This window comes from Scomber japonicus, chromosome 8 (genome assembly GCF_027409825.1).
Source record: "Scomber japonicus isolate fScoJap1 chromosome 8, fScoJap1.pri, whole genome shotgun sequence".
Classification (NCBI taxonomy): domain Eukaryota; kingdom Metazoa; phylum Chordata; class Actinopteri; order Scombriformes; family Scombridae; genus Scomber; species Scomber japonicus.
The window spans coordinates 27,483,859-27,505,906 of NC_070585.1; the positions used below are offsets into that span (position 1 = coordinate 27,483,859).

The following is a 22,048-nucleotide window of genomic DNA, read 5'->3' on the forward strand; positions in this document are numbered from 1 at the left end:
TTACCATTGAACCCTCTGACTTCTTAAAGCTTTCAGAAATGTCTTTGAAGAGCTAAACTAGTGTGTGGGGGTGTTTCAGTATTATATTATAAATTGACTTTTCCAGTTGAAACTTTTACCACAATTTGGTGTTTTTTCTCCTTTCAGCGACTGAAAAAGCTTTCAAGATGTTGCCATCTAGTGTATCATTTCCTAGTTCGAGAGGAGCCTGTTTTGCACAAATTCTCATGAAGAATTTGCCTGCTTCGGAGTCAGGACTGAGTACATCATGTCAACCTCTGTCCACCGCGACTCGCCCTGTAAAAGACGTCTTCGACCAGCAAGTAAAAAGCACAAATAAATCCGGTGAGTTTCAGAATGATAATAGCTTGACTCTCACAGGACTCCATCAGTAGGAGGAGAAAGGGGTTGGTAGTCACACTTTTTACTTTCCTTTGAATTCCTCATTAACCGTATACCGAATATAGATTCCCTTATAATGAAAGCTTAAAGTGTCTGGTAGGAATAGAGTGACCTTACTCTCCTTAAGCTGATTCTGTTCAAAAGATGTGGACCTTCACGTATGTCTTGTGCTCTTGTGACAACCGTCCCCATTGTGGGGTTGTTAGTCACACACTATGGGGTTGATTGTCCCTATGTTGTATGTAAATTCCTATAAGTGGATTTTTTTTATCCTTGTATAACAATATTGTGCATTTTAACCTCTCTGACTGCTCTGAGCTTCACATCTGGTAGAGTCTGGCCCTTGTTTGACTTGCTGACAAAATGTTGCTATATGAAAAGAAAGAAAGGACTGGATATATAACACCACATAAGTGTACATGCCAATATGTGACAACCAACCCCAAGGAGAAAGTGACAAACATCCCCAACTAGGATTTTTTGCTACGAGCAAAGCTAACAACCACATGTTGTAGTGCATCTAAGAAAAAACGTATTAAAACTATAGCTCTCTTCATACTTTTCAATGGTAATGATTGTTTCATTACCAACTCATTGTGTAAAAGCCTAGAAGAGAAGAGAAACACTGAATAGCTGTGATATTTACATTTTCACATGAAAAACACTAAATGTTCTCTCATCTCAATGTCAAGTGGTTTACTCCAGAAATAACCATGGGAATAACATCTCACCCAAATTCTGGAGATTTCAGTATCATCACTTTTTAAGAGCGCCCCCTAGGTACAGAGATCTAATGAATGCGGCAACCAACCCTGTTCTCACCTAATATCTATCGCCCGTGATAATTCTTTCAGTAACATGATTCATCCACTGTTCGATTGATTATACGGGGCAGATAACTGTAATAAACTCTTTTTATTACAGTGAAATAGGCATATCTAGATTGGTGTAAACTTGTAATCTCACCTCTCTGTGTTTCTTTATTTCTCCAATTTTAGGTTATCCCGAAAAACCAAAAGTCTCAACTAAAACACTGATCGACAGATACAAACGCGGCGAGACGAACGCTGTGTCCTTGCTCCATCAGCTCGCCCAGGTTTTGCAGTTCCACCTGGAGATGAAAGAGACGGTGACCACAGGTAATTTCATTTCAGCAAACACACTGCTGCTGTTATTGTTCTTTGGAAGCTTGTCGATCTGATCCTGTGGTTTCTAATGTTTTATTAAAGTAATCCACGGTTGTGCTTCAAAACCTAGCTCTGCTTTGGGTGTCGATTAGGCACACAAGGCATGGGCCTCGGTGCTTATGCCAACTTTAATTAACAGCCCTGTGAGGCACATATTGTTATCAGAATACCATGTGTACCAATAGTAACCAAAAACATATTTTACACAATTGGTTTTGGCTGAATCCACATAGAAACAGCATGGCACAATCTAGCTGTTGTTTTTAAGCTGAAGGGGATTCCGTATCATACCTGCTGTCTCAAGCCAGGGTTTCCCCCGCCTCTGCTGCTGCATACAGTACAGGATTTTGTAGGGCTCCAAGAAACAATCATTACTCAAAAATCTGATAAATACTTTCTTAATTAATTGATCATTTTGTCTATGAAATGTAATAAGTTAGTGATGATGAATGATTATAGAAAGCAGAAGGAAAGTAGCTTCTGATTTCTTTTTTTTTCTCCTGGATGAAACTGAAGAACCCAAAGATACTTCTTGTAGTCTACTTTAGTTTATTACCATATAAGATAGACAAAGGCAGCAAATCCTCCCAGTTAAGAAGCTGGAACTAGGTCATGTTTGACATTTTAGCTTGGGAAATGACTTCAAGGATATATCAATTATCAAAATAGTTACAGATTTGAACTTTGAACTACTTTTGAACTTTGATGTCCAGTACAACATGATAGATCAGCATGTATCAACAAAGTAGCTTCAATCCCTCTCCCAGTGTGCACAGTTATATTGTAATTGTAATTGTAATTGGTTGTATTTATTTTAACATGGACCCCAGGAAGAGTAGCTGTCTGGGTAACAGCCTGGGTAACAGCTAATGGGGATCCAAATAAACTAAACTAAACTAAACAGTTCCCATGAGACAATTTAAAATAGTCTGTTTTCTCATTCCAACCAAATATCACATTTACTTATTTCCCGCAATTGCTGCTCCTGTCTTTGTATGGGGTGTCTGAGGTGGGTACCGGTAAGCGACATCAGCGTCTAAACTGTTTGCTTAGGATGTAAACCAGACACTTAAGACACCAGACATTCTTCACATGGTTAGGACTGCACAGTGGATTGTCGGCTGTTCTCTTTCAAACCTGAGAGACATCTTCTCAAGTCGCCTCCACAAACGAGCCGAAAATATCACGAACGACCCCTCACATCCCGGTCACTCTATGTTCACTACTTTCCCCTCAGGCAGGATCAGGGTCCTGCATGCAACAACAAACAAGCGCTATTGACACATTTTGTGTGTGTGTGTGTGTGTGTGTGTGTGTGTGTATTTTCTTCCATGTGCAATGACAAAGTATTGATGGATTACGTAAGTAAGTAATTTAGAATTAAGCTGCTGTTAATTTCTTTCCTTTTGTTATAATTCCTTCAGGCAACATACTAGGGCTTTATTTTGCCTTTTGTGTGGTCATTGACGGGGTCGAGTACAAGACTGGTATGGGAATAACCAAGAAGGAGGCCCGGCTAAAAGCATCAGAGCTTGCTCTGCAGGACTTGCTGCCCAATTTGGAAAGCCTGAAGTCTGTCCTCCCTGGAGCATCAGGTTAGTCCATCTATAAACTGTTTCTGTAGCAGACTTTGATGATTCCTCTAGTGCTGGTAAATGTTATCCTCCTTTACCAAATTGGTTTCTCTCCCATACACAAATGCTGTTTATGATGATACCTGTCATTGTCATATAGGGAGTCCCTAACTATGAAGATGTCATTAAATCCCACACATGATGTTGTATATCAGTTAAGACAAAAGGAAAATCCAGGACTATGTAACATCATTGATAAAAGAGGTTTCTAGTTGCAACTAGAATGCGTTGGAATCATGAAATAAGTAGTTCAACTCAAAGGTAAAGGCCTATAAGAAAAGAAAAAAATAATTGATCATAATAATTTAAGGTAGACACAAGCCAAGGTCATCTTTTGACAAATAAAACTAATAATCTATAATAAATAAGCTACAGGTAAGTAGAGGATGATTAATGAGGAAAACAATTACTCTTAAAAGTCTAACTTAACTTTATTCTTTTCCATGTCTGTTCCTCTTCTTAGATATTCCTCCACCCCTGCCAGTCAAAGAGGAGCCCTCCATCTCAGAGGTCCATCCTTATAGATCTATTCATGGTAATACTGACTTTCATTACGACTTTCTGGCCTCTTTGTGAGTTGGCAGTACAGTACACCGTAAAGTACTAAAATTTAAAACATTTTAATGTCTAATGCAATTAACATGGGTTTTTGCAGACACATGTTGGACTTCAGTGTTAAACATTTGATCCTCAGTGACATAACAGAAGTATTGGAACAGTTGAAATATAAGATTGAATTATGAAAGTGTTGACTAGATAGTCTGGTTTTCAACAAGTGCAACACATGTTCAGTTGGATTGGAGGTAGAGACTTGCCCAGTCAAAAGCTGGGCAAGTCTCTACAAGCTCTGTTTTTCATTTGTTGCGCACATCTTGCTTGTGTTGTGTGGATACAATGCACTTAAATACAATTTTGGACATCATATTGTTGATTTTTAGAAAGGAAGAATACCGCCAACCTCCAGTTTCCTCATGCTGTCAGGGATCAGCTCACTAAACTGATGAACAGCCACCCAGAGTTCTCCGTCTGTGCAGGCACCACAGCGGCGTTCATCCTTCAGACCGGTGAGTGAGCTCTCATAAAGAAAACAAGGAAAGGTAAAAAGTTGGTAAAAGGCTGTTTGTACATCTAGTTGTTTCCTCTGACTTCTATCATTCTTAGTATTGTAGATGTTTAAATATGCAGACCATACATCAGTAGAGAGAAAGTATACAGGAAACCAGGATGTCCTGTGTTGAAAATGTTTATTAGCTTGATCAAAGAGAAGTGAATGAATAATCAGTACACGTTCTGTGCTGATGGCCCCTTCGATTCTGAAGTTTCAGTCCTCAGGGGATAGTCTTAAAACACACAGATAATGCCAACACATTTACAGTATATAGAATTTAGTTTACTGGTCTACAGATAAAAACAGCACCTAGACGCAACTCAGGGCCTTTGTCCTCCATCCAACAGGTCCAACAAGCTCTGACTACAGTTACCTCTACTCCATTCATAGAGACAGGCAAACGCATATCTGACCTCAGTTGCTATAGCAACACTGTCAGGGTGCCTCCTGTTTTCCCCAAAAGGAGCAGACTGGCTGCCTGCTATTATCTCAAGTGGAGACGGTGTCTTCTAGTCAAGATGTGGTGCGGCCTTGCTATGACCGTAAAGCCTAGCTTGACCCAGAACATGCCAATCATTGACGTAAATGTGTGTCATTTACGTCAATGATTGGCATGTTCTGAAACTAGAAACTAGAAACTAGTTGGAGCTTGGGAGAACGACTGTGTGTCCTTCTCCATGCTGGCATGTACTGAGTAAAAGAGAAAGATTCATCACTCCATCGTATGTGCTTTTCTTCAGAGAAACTTCTATTACAAAAATTCTATTACACCATGCTCAGGAAATAATTACCACATTACCACATTACAGTACTATGACAACCAAAAGTGAAATGCATACAAATAGTCTTGAGTTAAGTACACTTGCTGGACAGTGTTTACTCACCCTTTCTCTCTTTTAGCTGGGGGATGTGAGGTAGTTGCTCTCGGAACTGGAAATTTCAATACCAAAGAGAGTGCATCGATGAGCGGACGCATTGTGCACGATTCACATGCAGTAGTAACTGCACGGAGATCTCTAATGAGGTAAACTGCAAACACAACTAATGTCTATAAATGTTACTTTTTGCAAATAAAACAAGTTGGTTTCTCATAACCCTTTGATGCATGTGTTGTATTGAACAGTGGAAATACTGTCTATCAAAGCCCCCTGAAACCACAAGACTAAACAGTAGTACAAAGACCTTCCAAGTTTTTAAGATGTGGTGTCATAGGTGACACATTTTCTAAGTATATTCCCTTTGCCGGTGGGGTAATTTAGTCTGCACACACACCTATAATGTATGCTAGTGTCACTTTTAAGATAAGATAAGAGATTACATTATTAATCCCCTAGAGGGGAAACTGAATGTCACTGTTAAACCGAGACAGTGAAACATACAAACTCTTAATGTGGGTTTTTAAGTCTGGCTCATGAAGTATTCCCCTGATGCCTCAAGATCACATAATGTATGAGTTAAAATATGTCACACAGTTAGCTGAATGTCACACATACACATACATTTGTTGATGTATCACAGAGATGATTTGTTGTTACCAGAGACCTGCAAACATCACATATTAGCCTCAAACCTTCATTATTAAGTATCAAATTTTTTTTTTGTGTAACTGACAATATGCTGGATCAGTTGTTCTGTTGTTGTTTTCTGAAAGGATATATTGCTTTTGTGATTTGAATTTAACTTTATTTCAGACACGTAGGTCCATATCATGAGGGGAGAGTTGCTCTTACCTCCGAGAACGTGTGTCGGGGGGTGATGGTATCTCATTCAGGACAAACATAGGCTATCAATACACAATAACAATGTAGATGTAGACATTTATTCCAATATTTCCAAAAACAAGAGGCGTACTTTGTGCCATTTTGTGTAGGCTCAGTTGAGACATATAGTTGAAGGAATAGTATTTAAGTTGCTATCACATTGAATTAAAGAACAAACAACACTGTCCTCTAAAGTCAGATCAACACATTAAAGATGTAGAAACTGACATAACTATGACTTATCCACTTACTCTCACAAAAACACAACTACACTAATGTTAAACCATCAACTGTTTCATGTTACATAGTAAGGAGCAAAGTTGGATAAGATACAACATGATACAGGTACAACTCAAATTTAACATTCATTTCATTCAGCAGTGTTATTATGCAAGTGTTGTCAGGGTAAAATGTTGGTTTATATTTAGCAGCCTGGTTTTAATACAGTAGGTTTAACCCTTACATACTGTTCAGGGTAAAATCTGACCCATTTTTACATACAAAAATGGACATATTTGTATTTTTTATTTCTATTACACATTTGTGTATATTCAAATGTACAAAATGTAAAACAACACCATTGAAACATGTTATATTCTCCTGTCAAGTCCTCCTGGAACATAAAATAGTAATTGTGAATGTCTCTTTTTTTCATTTAAGGATGAATCAAACATGTATGAATGACTGATGGGGAATTTATGAGTCATGATATGAACAGTATGTGAGGGTTAAAATTAAGACCTTACCACAAGGATGTCATACTTCAATTTCTGTGTATGTGAGGAATATTTCCGGTTGTAGCTGTAGATTTTGCTATTTTTAAAAATAATGCACATTAACTCATCTCTTCAGCTGAAGTGTGTAAAAAGATTGTAGGGGTGGGGAAATTTCTCGATTATACGATGCATCGCGATGCAGACATGGATGACTCGGCATCTACAGTATTCACAAGAATTGGTTATTTAAATGTTAGTTAATAACTTGATGTTGACGGACGACAAAGGCGTAACCAAACTGTGAGGCATTCTGTAGTTCATCTCAACAAAATAAGTAACTGACAACAAAGAAAGTTTACTGTGAACTTACAACGCTGTCACTCAACTAACGCTAATGGCTGATTTATACTTCTGCGTCGGAGCGACACCGTTGCTACGCCGTCGGAGTGACGCTGTCGTTGTCCTTTCGAAATTCTTCGTCGAGGGAACGTGTTGCTAGGGGGGATGTGACTGTGTGTGTGTGTGTGTGTGGTTTCAGAGAAGTCTCTATCTGTATCCTTGTTTATCTTCCGGTCACAGTAGCATGTAGCATTGCGCTCTAATAACAGAAAACGCATACCTTTTGTTCATTATTAATAAATAAAGCAACTGACGCTTTGACCGGACCAATCACAGCCCTTGCGGTCCGTGATGCCGTGACGCGTAGTCAGGATTTTTTGGAGGTGCACGTCATCAATACGACATCAATGCAGAGAGCTCTGCGTAGGTACGCCGTTGTTCCGACGCAGAAGTATAAATCAGCCTTAACATTAGCGAAGCAGTGTAGCTAACGAGAGCAGCTGACCAGCACACTGCAGCATGAAACAACGTAAGCTCTGAGGTGAAGAACATAACTCGGTGCTCAGTCTGTCTCACCTGTTGGACAGTGATGTCTGTCCCGGAGCTAACAGTGCACCAGAGAGGCTGTTCTACTACACAAATGTGTTTAACATGCGTGATGAATGTTGTTGACATCCAGATTTTTAAATAACTTCTAAATAAAAAAGGGAGTTCATATTTATCTGACTTCTTGTATCAATTGATGAAAAATTAGCCATGCAGTAATAAAGAAAAATGAGGATGTGATACGTTGAGATGCATCAATATGTATCAATAACCGTTTTAAAATGGAATCGTCGCCCTCTGAATCGGAAAGTATTAATAGAATCGTGAGGTGCCAAAAGATTCCCACCCCTAATAGACTCGAGACACAATCTCTTTTTTTCTTCTAGCAGGTTTCCCCTCTAGACACTGCTATCAGATTCATGTGCATATATCAGATGTAACATCACAATGAGTCATTCTCATGTCGTCGTCAGGTTCCTGTACCGGCACCTGCTGATGTTCTTCAGCAAAACGGCCAATCTGACCGAGAAGTCGATCTTCCAGCAGAACAGCAGCAGTGGCCTCCTCAGCCTAAAGAACGGCATCACCTTCCACCTCTACGTGAACCAGCTGCCAAAGGGGGCCGCTCAGATCCCCTCCAAGCTGTGAGTGTTTGATTCTCTGCTTCATCCCCCGGGAGGATGAAACTGATGGGAACATTTTTTTAGGCCTTAAGTAGCCCAGTTGGTTATGAACCCTATTTTTTAATACGTGTCACTGAATGAAACCGCATGTCATGTACACTCTGGCATGAAATATGCATATTCTGGATAAAGTAGCACGAGTTATTTTTATACAGATGCAAAGACTTCAAATGCTTGTCCTCATCTGCACGCTCTATTCTCAGGTGTCTGAACCCGCTCTCCATATCAGCATGGCAAGTCAACAATGAGATCAGCCTGCATCTATCAGTGGAGGGCAAGGTGTGCTTCTGTTACTTTTTCTCTCCTAATGGGTTTTAATGTTGCTTTTTATGGTAAATGGAAATACAAGTTAACCACTTAAATCCTTAAACCCCTTAAACACTTCACCATATTATTGCTTCGTTGCTACAAACTGATTTGCTTTTTTTTTTTTTTTTTTTAAGGTGTTCTCAGTTTTCTCATCGGCCTTCGAGCACGTGGCTTCCAAGGTGGTTAGTATGTCCACCACAGACAAGATCACCCAGTGGCAAGTGTTGGGCTACCAGGGAGCCCTACTCAGCCATTTCATCGAGCCTGTCTATGTCCAAAGCATCCTTATAGGCAAGTCAACGAGATGCAGGAGATATTTAGCTGTCAAAATGCATGCCGTAGTATTTGGAACAATAACTAGTCAAAGTGCCCATTCATTTTCCCACCAAACTGCCTGTTTTGTAAAGCTCTATGTACAGTATAGATGTGCCATAGCCACCCATAGCCAGATGAAGGTGTCACCTCTATTCACGCGCTTCATTTTGGGTGCTCGATGAATGAGCACCTCTTCTGACATAGAATCAGTATTAATAGCGTAAGCTGTAATATTTATTTCAGGGATACTGGATGTCTGTCAGGGTGTGATTGTTGAAGAAAAACTGATTTAAACTCTAATCCTTCCAGGTGATTCGGGCTGCAGTGATATTCGTGGGATGGAGATCTCTGTTGGCCAACGCGTGGAGGGGATCACCCCCCAGCTGCCCATGTTCTACCTGATGATGAGGCCCCAGATCAGCCTGGTGCCCTCTGTGGCTACCAACAGTGCCGACAGTGGCCAGTTGACCTACGGCATTAACTGGAGTGAAGGAGACAGTTCCCCCGAGGTTGTGGATGGTCTGGAGGGCAGGACCACAGAGCAGTAAGGATGATTGTATAGGACGTTGGAAGTATGGTGTCATACTGTATGTGAAAAAAATTTGTTTATCAGACACATTGGCTGGCAACTAGTTTATTTTTTCAGGTGTTTTTCTTTTACATTCTCAACCTATTATTATGAAATTGTTTGTTGGCCAGCAGTCGAGACTGAGCTCAACTGGGTCTGTAAACACTTATTTTGGGGCCGCACGAACTACTGTACAACTTATTCTCAGTCCTGCAAGGTACCGAAGTTTAGCACTGATTGATCTAATGTGAATAGTGTGAATTAATCGGCAGACCGACATGCATAACCAGTCAAAAATATTGGTTAACCAAGAATGATTCACCGATTCGCTCTAATAAATATGGAGCTACATTTCAGAGCTTAATGTCAATCACATCATCATCAATGCAAAATAATTAATGACAGATACATGATAAGTGGTTTAGATTCATATTTAGGTTGAGTTGTCATTCTGTGCTTTAAAATACAGGGCCTGAAATTTTTTTCAAAATTGGGGGGAATTTCCCCCTTACATGTTTCACACAGGGGATTTTACTTTGGGGGAGCTATAGGTCGTACCGTGTCCTGTACTTAGCGCTGATTGTGTTTTGTCACCCTCCTTCAATTTAAGGTATATATTTAAGTAGTTATATTCTCTGAACTACAGTCACCATCCACTTCATTAGGCACACCTTTGCAATCAAATGCAATCCAACACAACAGCTCTGCTATGAAATCTACTTTTTTCAAGTTTATACATTTTCGTACGTTTTCTGCTTCGCGTTTTCTCGTCATGGCTGTTGTATGAGAAACGTGAGTGGTGACTTAAAATTGATAGCCTAAAAATCGAATTGGCAGGGTAAAAGCTGCTTCTACTTCGCTTGGCGAGATATTTAACACATCAGTTTCTTTGTTAGACAGCCCTGTACACAATTCATAACTTAAATTTACTTTCCTGCTGTTTTTACCAACTTTGTCTGTGATTACATCACCAGCTATGTCTGTATGGTGTCGCTGTAGGTCTCCCTTTAAGAGTGGCCCTGCTCTGGCAAGCCGCCTGTGCAAAGCAGCAATGCTGCACCGCTTCAAGTTGGTGGCCAAAGAGGCCCAGAGGCAGGACCTGCTGGCTACGAGCTCCTACAGAGAAGCCAAGGTAATCCCAGCAGCTCCGCACTACACCTCTGTATAATGTTGGTCAAAGTAACATCTTGTATTACAGTACTAACTAACATAATACTGCAACACTAATCAACTGACAAGATGTGTAGTTTTAACTGTAATTCCAATTTCCCGGTTTGGCAACCCTTGGCAACCCTTGGCAATTCTGCTCCAGTCACACAGCTCACCTATTTTTTTCAGTTTATGTATTTTTAACAATAGCTTATTGTGTGGTCTAAGATGTTTGTTTGTAATGGTTCCTTCTCTCTTAAATGAGCAGCACTTTTGCAATACCATTTTGTCCCAAACCTCTCCACATTGTTTGACATTTCAAATAGATTTTGTAAGATGTGTTGTTATTCTTATGACTTCTGTTGTTGTTTTGTCATTGAAGAGGATGGCTAAACCGTACCAGGAGGCCAAGAATGTGCTGAGGGCGTACCTCTTGCAGCAGGGCTTCGGTTCCTGGTTGGTCAAGCTTTCGGTTAGTGATAACTTCAGCATGTGAATAAAGCCGAACTGTCTTTGGAGAAAAGTCTACATTCTGGCAGCATTTGTGTTCAAAACTTGAAAACCAGATTTACTTTTCGAGAAAGACTTGCTGCTGTGGGATTTAATTACTCTGGTAATAAGTTTCTGTTGTGGTTTGTTCATGTTTTAAGAGGAATTTTGTGTTTGTGAACTCTTTAGTCCTCACCCCTTGGGATTATGTTCAAAAGAGAAATACAAATATATTAAATTTGTATTTTAAAAAAAATAAGTCATTTATGAGGCAAACATAATTGTTTGCAGCTTAGAGCAGGCCTTTTCTGTTACGCTTCTTTCAGACATACTAATGTATATACACTATATAAGGATGAGAACATGCAGTACTTGTTTTACCGTTTAAAATACTATTTTATATGTACTTGTGCATACTGGAAAAGACTGTAGAGCACATGGTCATAACTTTTGTAATCCTCCTTCATGTTCCTGAAGGCACTGCATCATTATAATTAAGTTATGTTGTGAATGTAACATAAAAGGCCAGCGCCTGGTTTCACACAAGTTACTTTTTTGTGTTTTCAGTTCCTTATTTTGTTTCCATATTCAGTTTGATTTAACGCTTGACATGATTACAGTCTTAGTAAGCCATGCCCTTACACATTCATATGAATCAATAAAGATAAATCATTCCAATCTCAATGCTGCAGTAGAGTACGCGTTTCCCTCGCAAAAACGAACACTTTGAAAGTCAGAGCTGACCACATGTTTCATTGTATAACAACATCCACCAAAAAGTACAGTAATTTCAATTTATTTTAAAAAACTGAAGCTGGGAGAACAGGAAAATGTTCAAACAGCTTTCAACACTCTCAGCTGTACTCAAATTAGCCTCACTGCAGGTTGAAACAGTGCTCATGGATGTCAACATCCATGGACTAATGACTAGCGTACTGTTCGGTACCATTTTATAAAACAAACATTTTGGTACTGTACTCTCCATGGTAGGATTAACAGTCTGTCAGCTGTTTGATTTTAAATCAGAGCCGTGACATCTTAAAAAATGCTACATACAAGCTTATTTTTCGATGGGCTATGCACAACACAGCTATGCTAACCAGCTTGGCATGCTAAGTTGCTGCTATATGTTATGCTGGCTGACAAAAAAAAATCTTTTGCATATCTTTGTGTCTGCAGGTTGCTGCTCCTGTCTATTTCTGAGAACAGGCTTTGGCCTTAGTGTCAATGACTTGTGGTTGCTCTCTATAACTGGCCGATAGACACAAGCGTAAATTTATCAGTAGTTGACATCGATAAGTGTTAATTTCAGTGATATCTGAATGCTGATATCTTTTTTGGGGGCTTTGTAGTGTGAAGTAGCTCCGCACAGCCTATACACAGGGCTGCATGTCATCAGACTCAAACAAGTTTACCCCCATGTTGATGCACAGTTTGCCTCTTTTTACACACATAAGCAAACAGGAAATGCTTTGGTTTCCTGTGTATGCAATGCAGCAGATCATTTACTTTAGTGCAGTCTTGTGAATGGAGTGGTGTGTTTACTTCCTACTGGTTTGGCTTACAGAAGGAATTACCCATGCATTCAGGAGCTGGTGTCCAAGGATCAAACTTTTGCATTGTATGTACAGCTCTAGATTTCATACTTGCTATTTTTCTCCCTGTTATTTCATTGCATTTACATCATTTGTAGTGCAGAGTGTGACTTTTATGTAATGCATTGCATTAAACCCTGATGGCACATAGGGAATTTATAATTTTGTCAGTTTGGAGATGTAATAAATATGCTAAATGCAGATTGAATTAGATTATTTGAGCACTCGTAATTAACTCGTACGGTTCTGCTCCAGATGTGCAGATCTCCAGAGCTCTTTGTTTTTGTTTTAAGTCACGCTTATCCCCCCACTTTTATTAAACATTATTATATATATATATATATATATATATTATAGAGAGAAAACATTGAAGGCAGCACATGGACAAAACTGTGTCGGTTTGATGTATCGCACACAAGAAGGCCTTGCTTTGCAAAGCGCTGCGTGTAAATTTCCCTCCTCCTGCTGCAGCCAGAACATTTTGTAAACATTTTATGTTTATTGGTTTTTTGTTCATTTTTTCCACTTAGCAGGAACAGTTTTAATAAAGACACGTAATCGAGATCTGTCCCATAAATCAGAAGAGGGACATCTCTCAAACTTAAAAAAGTCCCCTCTTCCAATCATCCTTTTTAAGACTTCCTTAATGTTGTTCAGTCATGCTATGACTAATATCAGGAAGCTCTTTCTGTAAAATGACACCAACCCACATTATTTTAGTGTTGGAATTTGCCTAATTCTGAATGTTCTTTGTGCAGTTATTAATTAAATGCTGCCTTCTGATGTATTCTTGTGTTGGACTGTAGTTTGTAGCATTTCTCATGTTGTCTACCAACCTTAATGTTATTAATATTGGTCTTATTTATGCAGTTTTTTTACACAGTAGGTTTTACAGTGGTGAGTCAGGGCCTCACGTCATCCGTCACCAGGCTCTTTGATTCAGTTCTCTTAAAACAGAAGCAGATTCATACATTGTAAAATGAGGCAGACATGAGGACATTTTTAAGTGTCTATTGATGCACTGTATTTGTCAACAATTTAATAAGATAAAGAATTTTATATCATTATCAGTGGTTTTACTATATTTATATCCATAATCTGTTCATACATCAGCCTCCACATATAGATGTCCACAGAAGGAGCCAAATAAATAATCTACTGAGAACTACATTGTAATGTGTGTAAAGTGAAGCAAAATCTAGGTGAGCCCGACCCCCCCCCCTCTTTTTTTGGCTTCAGTCACTGAGGTGCTACTAGTAGAGTAGTATAGAGATAAACAGGAAACATATCTTTTTATGTGGTTACAAAGTGAAAACTTTTGAGACCTTTGCTCTCTGAAACAGAAGCACCTATGCTGAAGTGATGTGCAGGAAGATTTGTAATATACTGCATTCTTGTAAATTGTGGTTACATTCAGAACAGGCCCCTCCGTGTATTTTTATTTCTTTGAAACCTACAGTGTTACATTGATGAATAAAGGGTAAAACAAATGAGTACCACTTCATAACACATCACATCAAATAGCTTCTTTCATGATAAGGGCAAAAAACCCCAAATATCTTTTACATATGAGAAAATCCCATTTTAAAGACAAAGCAGTAACTCCCCATGGCATAAATGAGTCTTGAGTGTTTGTTTTTTGGAGGGCGGGGCGGGGGCTAGTATATTTGACACAAAGCATTTTACTCTGCAGCCTTTTTTTAATGTTATAAATGTCTTCATATAATATAATATAATTCATATAATACTGTCTATCTAATGTACTTTAAAATCACAGCAGCTTTTTTGCAGTAACGTTAGCAGGGCATGCTGCACAGTTGGACTCTGATAGATAATCTTGAATGTGTGAAGATTGCTTAACAGTTACTGGAGCTGTGCTTAAGGCCTCTGCATCAATTTGCAGTGTTTGCGAAATGCAGTCTACATGTGGTTTGTCTTAATGAGTCGGTAGGGATTCAATGGAAACAGGTGCTCTCAGCATTAAAAGATGTAAAAAAAAAAAACTGCAGCAACATGTCTTTCGAATAATTGTACCCGTTATTCTGCTTAATCCACTACTACTGCATGGATAGTCCAAATGACCACAGTGTACAAGGTCAATGGATCGTCCTAATTTGGGGGGGAAAGTCTTTCACGCCATTCATACGTTTTCTGACTAATGTAGTGCGGATCTTTGGATCATGTTGGTCACTGCAGCAGCGGTGCTTATTGAATTTGCTACGGATGTGATGCTTCTGATTGGTCGCTTATCCATAACAACGGCGCCAATGCTCGTATTGTAGTCATGCCAAACTGACAGAGAAAGCATAATGCATTGTAGCTCTGAATCAAAGTTGAAATTATTAAAAACCGGTGATGATTACCATCCACTGAATAAACCAAGAGTGAATAAGTTTCTCCACTTAAAGCGATGGTTCGGCGTAATTTCGACCTAGCTTCATATGCACCATGAGGTCTATCTAAACACCACCTCAGCCATTTTCATTTGGTTGGAAAATAGTGGAGTTAGAGCCATCAGCCGAATGGCTTAGTACAGACGCTAACGGGACCACCAGTGTATCTGGTAAATGACCCCACTAATAATGCCTGGATTGTTATCAAACTTCTACAGTAGTACAAATAGAGTCTTTACTCATGAATCCATGCATTGGAAAGTTTGTAAGTACACCAGGAGTTTATTAAAACAAACAAATACCTTTTACTCTGCTGCTACTGCTAAAGCTGTAAACATCGTTGAAATGTCGCGTGATACCGTGTGGTCTCACGAGACACCCGCACAGCACATCTAAAGATCTGTGCGTGATCGTGCGATATTTCGAAGTTTGATAACAATCCAGGCATTATTAGTGGGGTACTAAGCCTGTACTAAGCCATTCGGCTGATGGATCTAACTCCACTATTTTCCGACCAAATGAAAATGAACGGCTGAGGTGGTGTTTAGATAGACCTCATGGTGCATATGACGCTAGGTTTAAATTACGCCGAACCAACTACACAAACCATGCAATAGTTGGCTAATGGAAAGATATTTGTTAACCCTACTTTCTGAATAGTTTTGCTGCATTTTAAACTCAAACATGCTCATAATGGGCACACTGTCACATCTTACCATTAGAACCTGATTGGCCAGTTGGCAGCCCCTTTATTAGTGTCAAACTGGTATCTGAAGATCACAAACATAATGTTAGAATCAGTGCAGCTGCTGAGAAATTAAATGTAAGATAAATAATGCTCCTCATAATCATAAAATAAAGATCCAGTTTTCCTCTCACCCGCTTCCATCTACTCTGCATCTTCCTCTTCCTCAGTGTACAGTAATCAGGGCCTGTTATTAGCTGATGTGACGTTTAAAATACATTAACATTTTTAAACTGGAAATAAAAGGGTACATCTGTGTAGCAAGACAAAATAAAAACGATCATGTAGTCATGCTAATAGTTATGAAAACTCAAAAGCATGGGTCTTAAGATGTAGGTGCCGGAAGGAGAAGACCTAACCACTTTTTGGTTTAGCTGATGGTGACAAGTGAAGTGGACCTACTTTTTCTGTGCACGCAGCTAAACACCATGGGACTGTACAGAATTTGAATTTGTTCCCTTAATGACTTGCTGGTGACTCAACTATGACTTAATTTTCCACAGTCATTGCTTGTGGACAGCCTGACTAGTTTTTTATTGCCCTTAACGTTGAGGAAATTCAACCACCTACAGAGGTCACACACCTATTCCTGTGTTCCTCTCCCACATTAATCTCATGACTGTTAATGCTGAGAAAAAAATTCTGTTCTTTTTTTATGGGCAATAATCCAGAGATGCATTAATCAATTAATACAAAAGGGCTAAATAGTTTTTTGGACAAATATATATGTATAGTCTTCTGAGGACATGCCTTCAAAGCATTATACTGGCTTGTTTTTCATTACTCATGTAGTCATATTAGCAATACACACAACTCATAAGGTAACTTTTTAAGATAATATTTATTAAATTAACACGTTTACAGCACCAACACACAGAATATTAAATAATCAATAAATACGTAATGATAATATATAAATAGAATCTTTAGAGCTTAACAAATACATTCGCATTGTAGGACATTTACTGAGAACTTTTTAAATACACTTCACAGCAGTAAATACAAGTATGGTCACCTTCTCTTTCATTTGAAGGAAAAAGTGTGTCCAAACTTGGGACAGGCACTTTACATATCATTGTTCAAACAAAAGATTATATTAATATGTAGTTACAAACAAAAAAAACATTCAATATGAATATTTGGCCAGTCTGAATAGTAATATTGACATGGCTCTAAATGCAAGCAGTGTTCACAATTGTTGCATCATTTCATACAGAGACATCCCTTAGCATGTAGATGTTGCCTGGTTACATAAAACACTTCTGGTCATGCCATATCCTACCAGCTGATGTTTAGATGGCGATTCTTTGCAGCACTGTAGCTGCCGTAGACTTCCTGCAGTGTTTCGTTGTACAGCTGGTGGTGAAACTGCGGCGCAAAGGTTGCAGCTGCAGTAGGAAGGTTGCCCTCATCTTAGTCTTTGCAGGCCGAATCTAATCAAGGTTATTGACTTGATTGTTATGCAGCTGAAATGCGGACTCAGCCGCATTCAGAAACTTCTCGAATGAAGTCTGAGGCCATCTCTCGCAGGCACATTTAGTGGGGTTCAGTGGCTGGGGAGAAGATAATAACTCAATTAATTCCCTTTTTGAGCAAATTTCACATTTTGGTAGTCACACTTTTTCTTCTTCTTTTGAATCAATGGCACTTGATTTGGCAACACAGAGTGAAGAACTACTTACATAGACTCCTTGTCGTTGTTTGATTAAGTCAGACAAATTTTCAACTTGGAAGTCTATGCGGTTTTCGGGGTCGACACATTCGGCTTTGGCTGTCCCGTTGAGTTCTCTCATAATGCAGTCCAGTGCTGAAGTAAGGCAATCACCCTGAAAGAGAGCAAATGTGTTAACTTCCTTCTGCTGCTCTGACTGAGAGAGAGAGAGAGAGAGAGAGAGAGAGAGAGAGACTTCTGGCTGAATGCTGAGAAGCAAACAGAAGTTGTCACACAGCTGTGAGAAGTATCAACACCTGCCAAGCTCATTTCCTGTACTAGAGAACCTTTTACATGTGGTTTAGAGGAGCTCAGCTAAACCCTGAAGCTTAAGCCTCTTTGATAGTGGGGAGTACCCGGCATAACTTTTTTTCTTTTCTGACTTTAAATTCACAAATCGATTCACAGCCTGTCATCATCATCATCATCATCATCATCATCATATTCGGTATGTGATAGTACATTTATATACCATATTTCATTATTACTTGTGATTCATTGAAATGTCTTGGAATGCACTGTTATAGTTTAAAAAAAAAAAAAAAATCTAAAGCTTTTTCACTCTTATCTATAATCTCAAACATTCTTTCTCTAATGCATGGAAATACTGCTTTTGTCTAATCTTGAGATAACATAATGCACACTTACCACATTTGTTGGAGTGTAGAGAGTTGTATCTGATTCCTGTTGTGGACAGAAGAAAACATTGAATTAGAAAAATGGCAAAAAGTACTAAGCACACTAAGTAGAGACAAAGGACCCACTTGAAATAACTTACACATACGACATCTTTCCTGATAAAGTCGATATCCCAGTCTTCCTCGTCGAAGACGGTTAATGGTTTGTCTGTAGGTCTCGCTTGAAGACAGCTGGCGAGAATAAGAATCCAAAAGGCAATCCTGGTAAAGGGTCCCATATTGAGCTTGAAAGCTTGTCAGTGTGATAAGCAAAGTTGTTTGTTGGAGGTGTTGAATTGGTTTACTTTTTACCCTGTGTGCTGCATTTATTTATAATGCTGTGAAAGGGTGGAAAGGGTGGGCTGATTGGTTGTGTATCACCTAATGCATACAGCATTGTTTTTCCTTTAGGTGACTCTTGGGATTTTTTTTTGCTAGAACAACGCGGTAAAATCCCTTAAGTGGCTTTTTTGTAGCACAGCTTCAGCCTCTTATGAAACTAGGTTGTGTGTCCCTAGTTTGTGGTTCAGAGGGTTTTTTTTTTTTTCTTACTTTCTCTGCTTGCTCACCCATGAGTGACATGAAGTGGCACTTGATATTATTTGTACATATTCTGGTGGTTTTTGAGTGATCTTGAGTTGAGCCGCAACTAATGTGCCTAGAACATATTTTATACTTAGATTATGTATTAATTTTCAGAACAGAAGTAAAAGGAAGAGGAGACTAAAAGCTATATTTGAAACACTGTACATCTTATGATGTCCTGGGGAATTGTCTCATAGTGTGGGCTGTAGCTGTCATGGCTATATTTAAATCTGCACATGGTAAATCACCATGATGTGATCAGTGAAATATTCACTGATAAGACGATAATCTGTTGGTCATATTCACAACTTTTGTACCAACATCAAAGCACTAAAACCACTAAGGAATTTTCACAAAAAGATATGAAGCTTGGGTTGGTACTTCAAACAAAAAGTTCATAATCTCGTAGCATAAGCGTGTAATTTAATGATATATTGATATAGATACAGAAATGCCAGTGTTAATACTGCAAGTTTATTGCATGCCATGTGGGATAAATTTGTCTTCTTGCTTGTGTCTTCCCCATGTTGCACCAACCTCAAGAAGGTCAAAGTTCATACTCAAATAACAGAGGAAATAATGGGTCTTCCTTTAATTATATTGGTTTATTGTTTCATTGGCAACCATCAGTCATTGCTGCTAGTTATCTTTCCATTCAGTCTTTCCACATTTCACTTTCTTGTGTGGGGTGCTGCCTCCACCATTTGCCGGTGTATTCCTGCTGTCTCTCAACGCAGGTCGTTTTACAATAAAGGAATAAAACATTAACTTTAAATGTTATCATATTGTTCCATATCAACTTATCATAAAGATTACCCAAGGTGTTATGCTGTACATACTCAGTTAAGTTATTCTGAAGTACAGCAATAGAAGATAGTTATCCTCTAGAGGCCGGTCTTGTCTTTTGTTTTCTTCCTCTAGATTTTAATCTACAAATTAATAAAGTTGTGCAAGTAATTTATTATCTCATCTGAAATTTCTCATCATAAGTTAATTATCTTTATTTATAGATAGATAGATATACTTTTATTGATCCCAAGCTGGGAAATTACAGTGCAGCAAAGCATTACACACAGTGATGATAACTAGCATATAGTATAAGAATATAAAGAACAAACTATACATTATTATAATAATTAGTCAAAATGATTGTGATGACTCTCACTTAACGCCATTACTTAGTGTGAAAGGACGCTTTCTCTTGCATGCAGATAATAAATAACTGTGTCCATCATTGCACTGTAAATTTATTGTGACCTGGAAGTGAGGAAGTTATATTTGATTTACAAATGTGATTTCAGATGCCGGTTTTAAATAGCTTAAGTCATTTGTCTGTCTGGACAGTGTTAACTTCAAAAAGAAGACAGCCAAGTAATATCCACACAGAAGATGATGTGGTTTCTATAGGGCTGGGCAATTAATCGAAAAATAATCGAAACCGACATTTAGAAACACTAATCAACTTAATCTTGCTCATGTCAAATAATCGGTGGTGGTCACTGTTGCCATGACAGCAAAGGTTGCATATCTTTAAGGAATTTGAAAACTTGTCTCCAGTGATCATTTTAACCCAAACCATGATCTTTACAGAGTTCTAATCAAGTAAACTAGACATTAACCACAGCGTCACACCTTATAACATCTTTATCTTCACTCCCTAAAGATACTCATGTGTGAGGGCAGCAGTGTAAAATACAAAACTAAATAAACTGTGAAAATACATCATTGTTCATCAAGGGTGGAGATAATCGTTCATTAATCGTAATCGAGGTTAAAAGTGAAATTAATTGTGATTATGATTTTTGCCATAATCGCCCAGCCCTAGTTTCTAGATATTAAGTTAAAGTTAATAAACCTAACATGACTTTTTTTTTGGTTTGTTAACTTTATTTTGAAGTCCATTTTTATATAGCCCAATATCACACATTTGACAGAACTGGTTTTATGTCTTCACACAAGAGTTTTGTATCGTGCTTTACTTTGTTAATGCGATGGCAGTTTAACTTGTCAGTCTCATGTCTGAGTGAGAGTGAGAGAGAGAAAAGGGAAATGTGTTTGGTTTCACCTTCCAGCATTACTGCAATGCCTTTAAAATCTTTCACCTTCTAAAAGGCTTCCACTTCAAAACCATGATGAAAGCAGCAATGTTGCATATTAAATGTATGAAATGGACTTTTGTCTGTGTTTTTGTCACTGCTGTGAAGCAGGCAGGAAAAAATATGTCACAATACTTAACATATTTGCATTTGCAAAGAATTCAGGGTTCAGTTTAATTTGAATAATATGGTTCTGTTTTTGCTTGAGGTTTCAGGCTGCTGAAACAAATTAGCTAAGTGTTAGATCTTAAACTCCTACATGATAGTGCTTTGGATGTTTTTCTTGACTTTAAATTTAATTGTACCATTTAACAGGGTGTTTACAATTTCCAGTAAGGATTTTAGAAGGACTTTTTTGAGTGCCTGTTTTACAGTTTATTTGGGCTGTAGTGAAAGGCTAAACAATCAGATGAAGAAACACATGATTATATATATTAAAGTAACCCAAATTCAAAAGCTAGTCTACTTTTAAAATCCATCTGCTAATCATAATGTCAAGAAGGCAAATTCACAATCTACATAACTGACATATAGCCTATGTTACGTATGTTGTTACCATGGTGACTTGTATTGTATGTGGGGTCACCACAGCCATCAGAAAGCGAGCAATCGTGTCAGTGTAGAGCACAAAATTCACAGTCACAAAAGTCACGTATGCATTCATTCACATTTTATTAGCAAACGTCACACTTGTCATGTACATGGATGTGGTACATCAATTGCTTAATAAATAAATAAATAATATAATAAATATGAGAACTTATTTTCAGTGTTTTTCTGAAGTCTTAGAGATAGCATCACATTTTGCAGTGTGTAATATTAAATAGTGATGAAGTAGACGAAGCATCTTTTTGGATCAGCTTCAGTCGTTCCATGTCAGGGTTTACTTTAACAGGTATCATTGTTGATTTGTTCAATCAAGCGTTCGAAATCCTCCATAAACTTGTGGAACGTCTTAGGTGATTCTTCGGTATTCCACTTGCAAGAGGTCGGTACCTGGATATGAGGAGAGGAGGCTGGTTCAGTATTGGATTGTGCATT

The 22,048-nt window shown here is 38.5% G+C and overlaps 1 protein-coding gene across 1 annotated transcript; it reads left to right on the forward strand.

Moving 5' to 3' along the window:
• The first annotated feature begins 268 nt into the window (after positions 1-268).
• adad1 (adenosine deaminase domain containing 1 (testis-specific)) lies at positions 269-11,212 on the forward strand. The gene is made up of 12 exons (XM_053323691.1): positions 269-323; positions 1,401-1,541; positions 3,014-3,184; positions 3,687-3,758; positions 4,162-4,287; positions 5,232-5,355; positions 8,166-8,336; positions 8,579-8,654; positions 8,819-8,975; positions 9,309-9,543; positions 10,567-10,699; positions 11,099-11,212. Exons 1-12 carry the CDS (start codon positions 269-271, stop codon positions 11,210-11,212), a joined length of 1,575 nt encoding a protein of 524 aa, XP_053179666.1.
• The last annotated feature ends 10,836 nt before the right edge of the window (positions 11,213-22,048 follow it).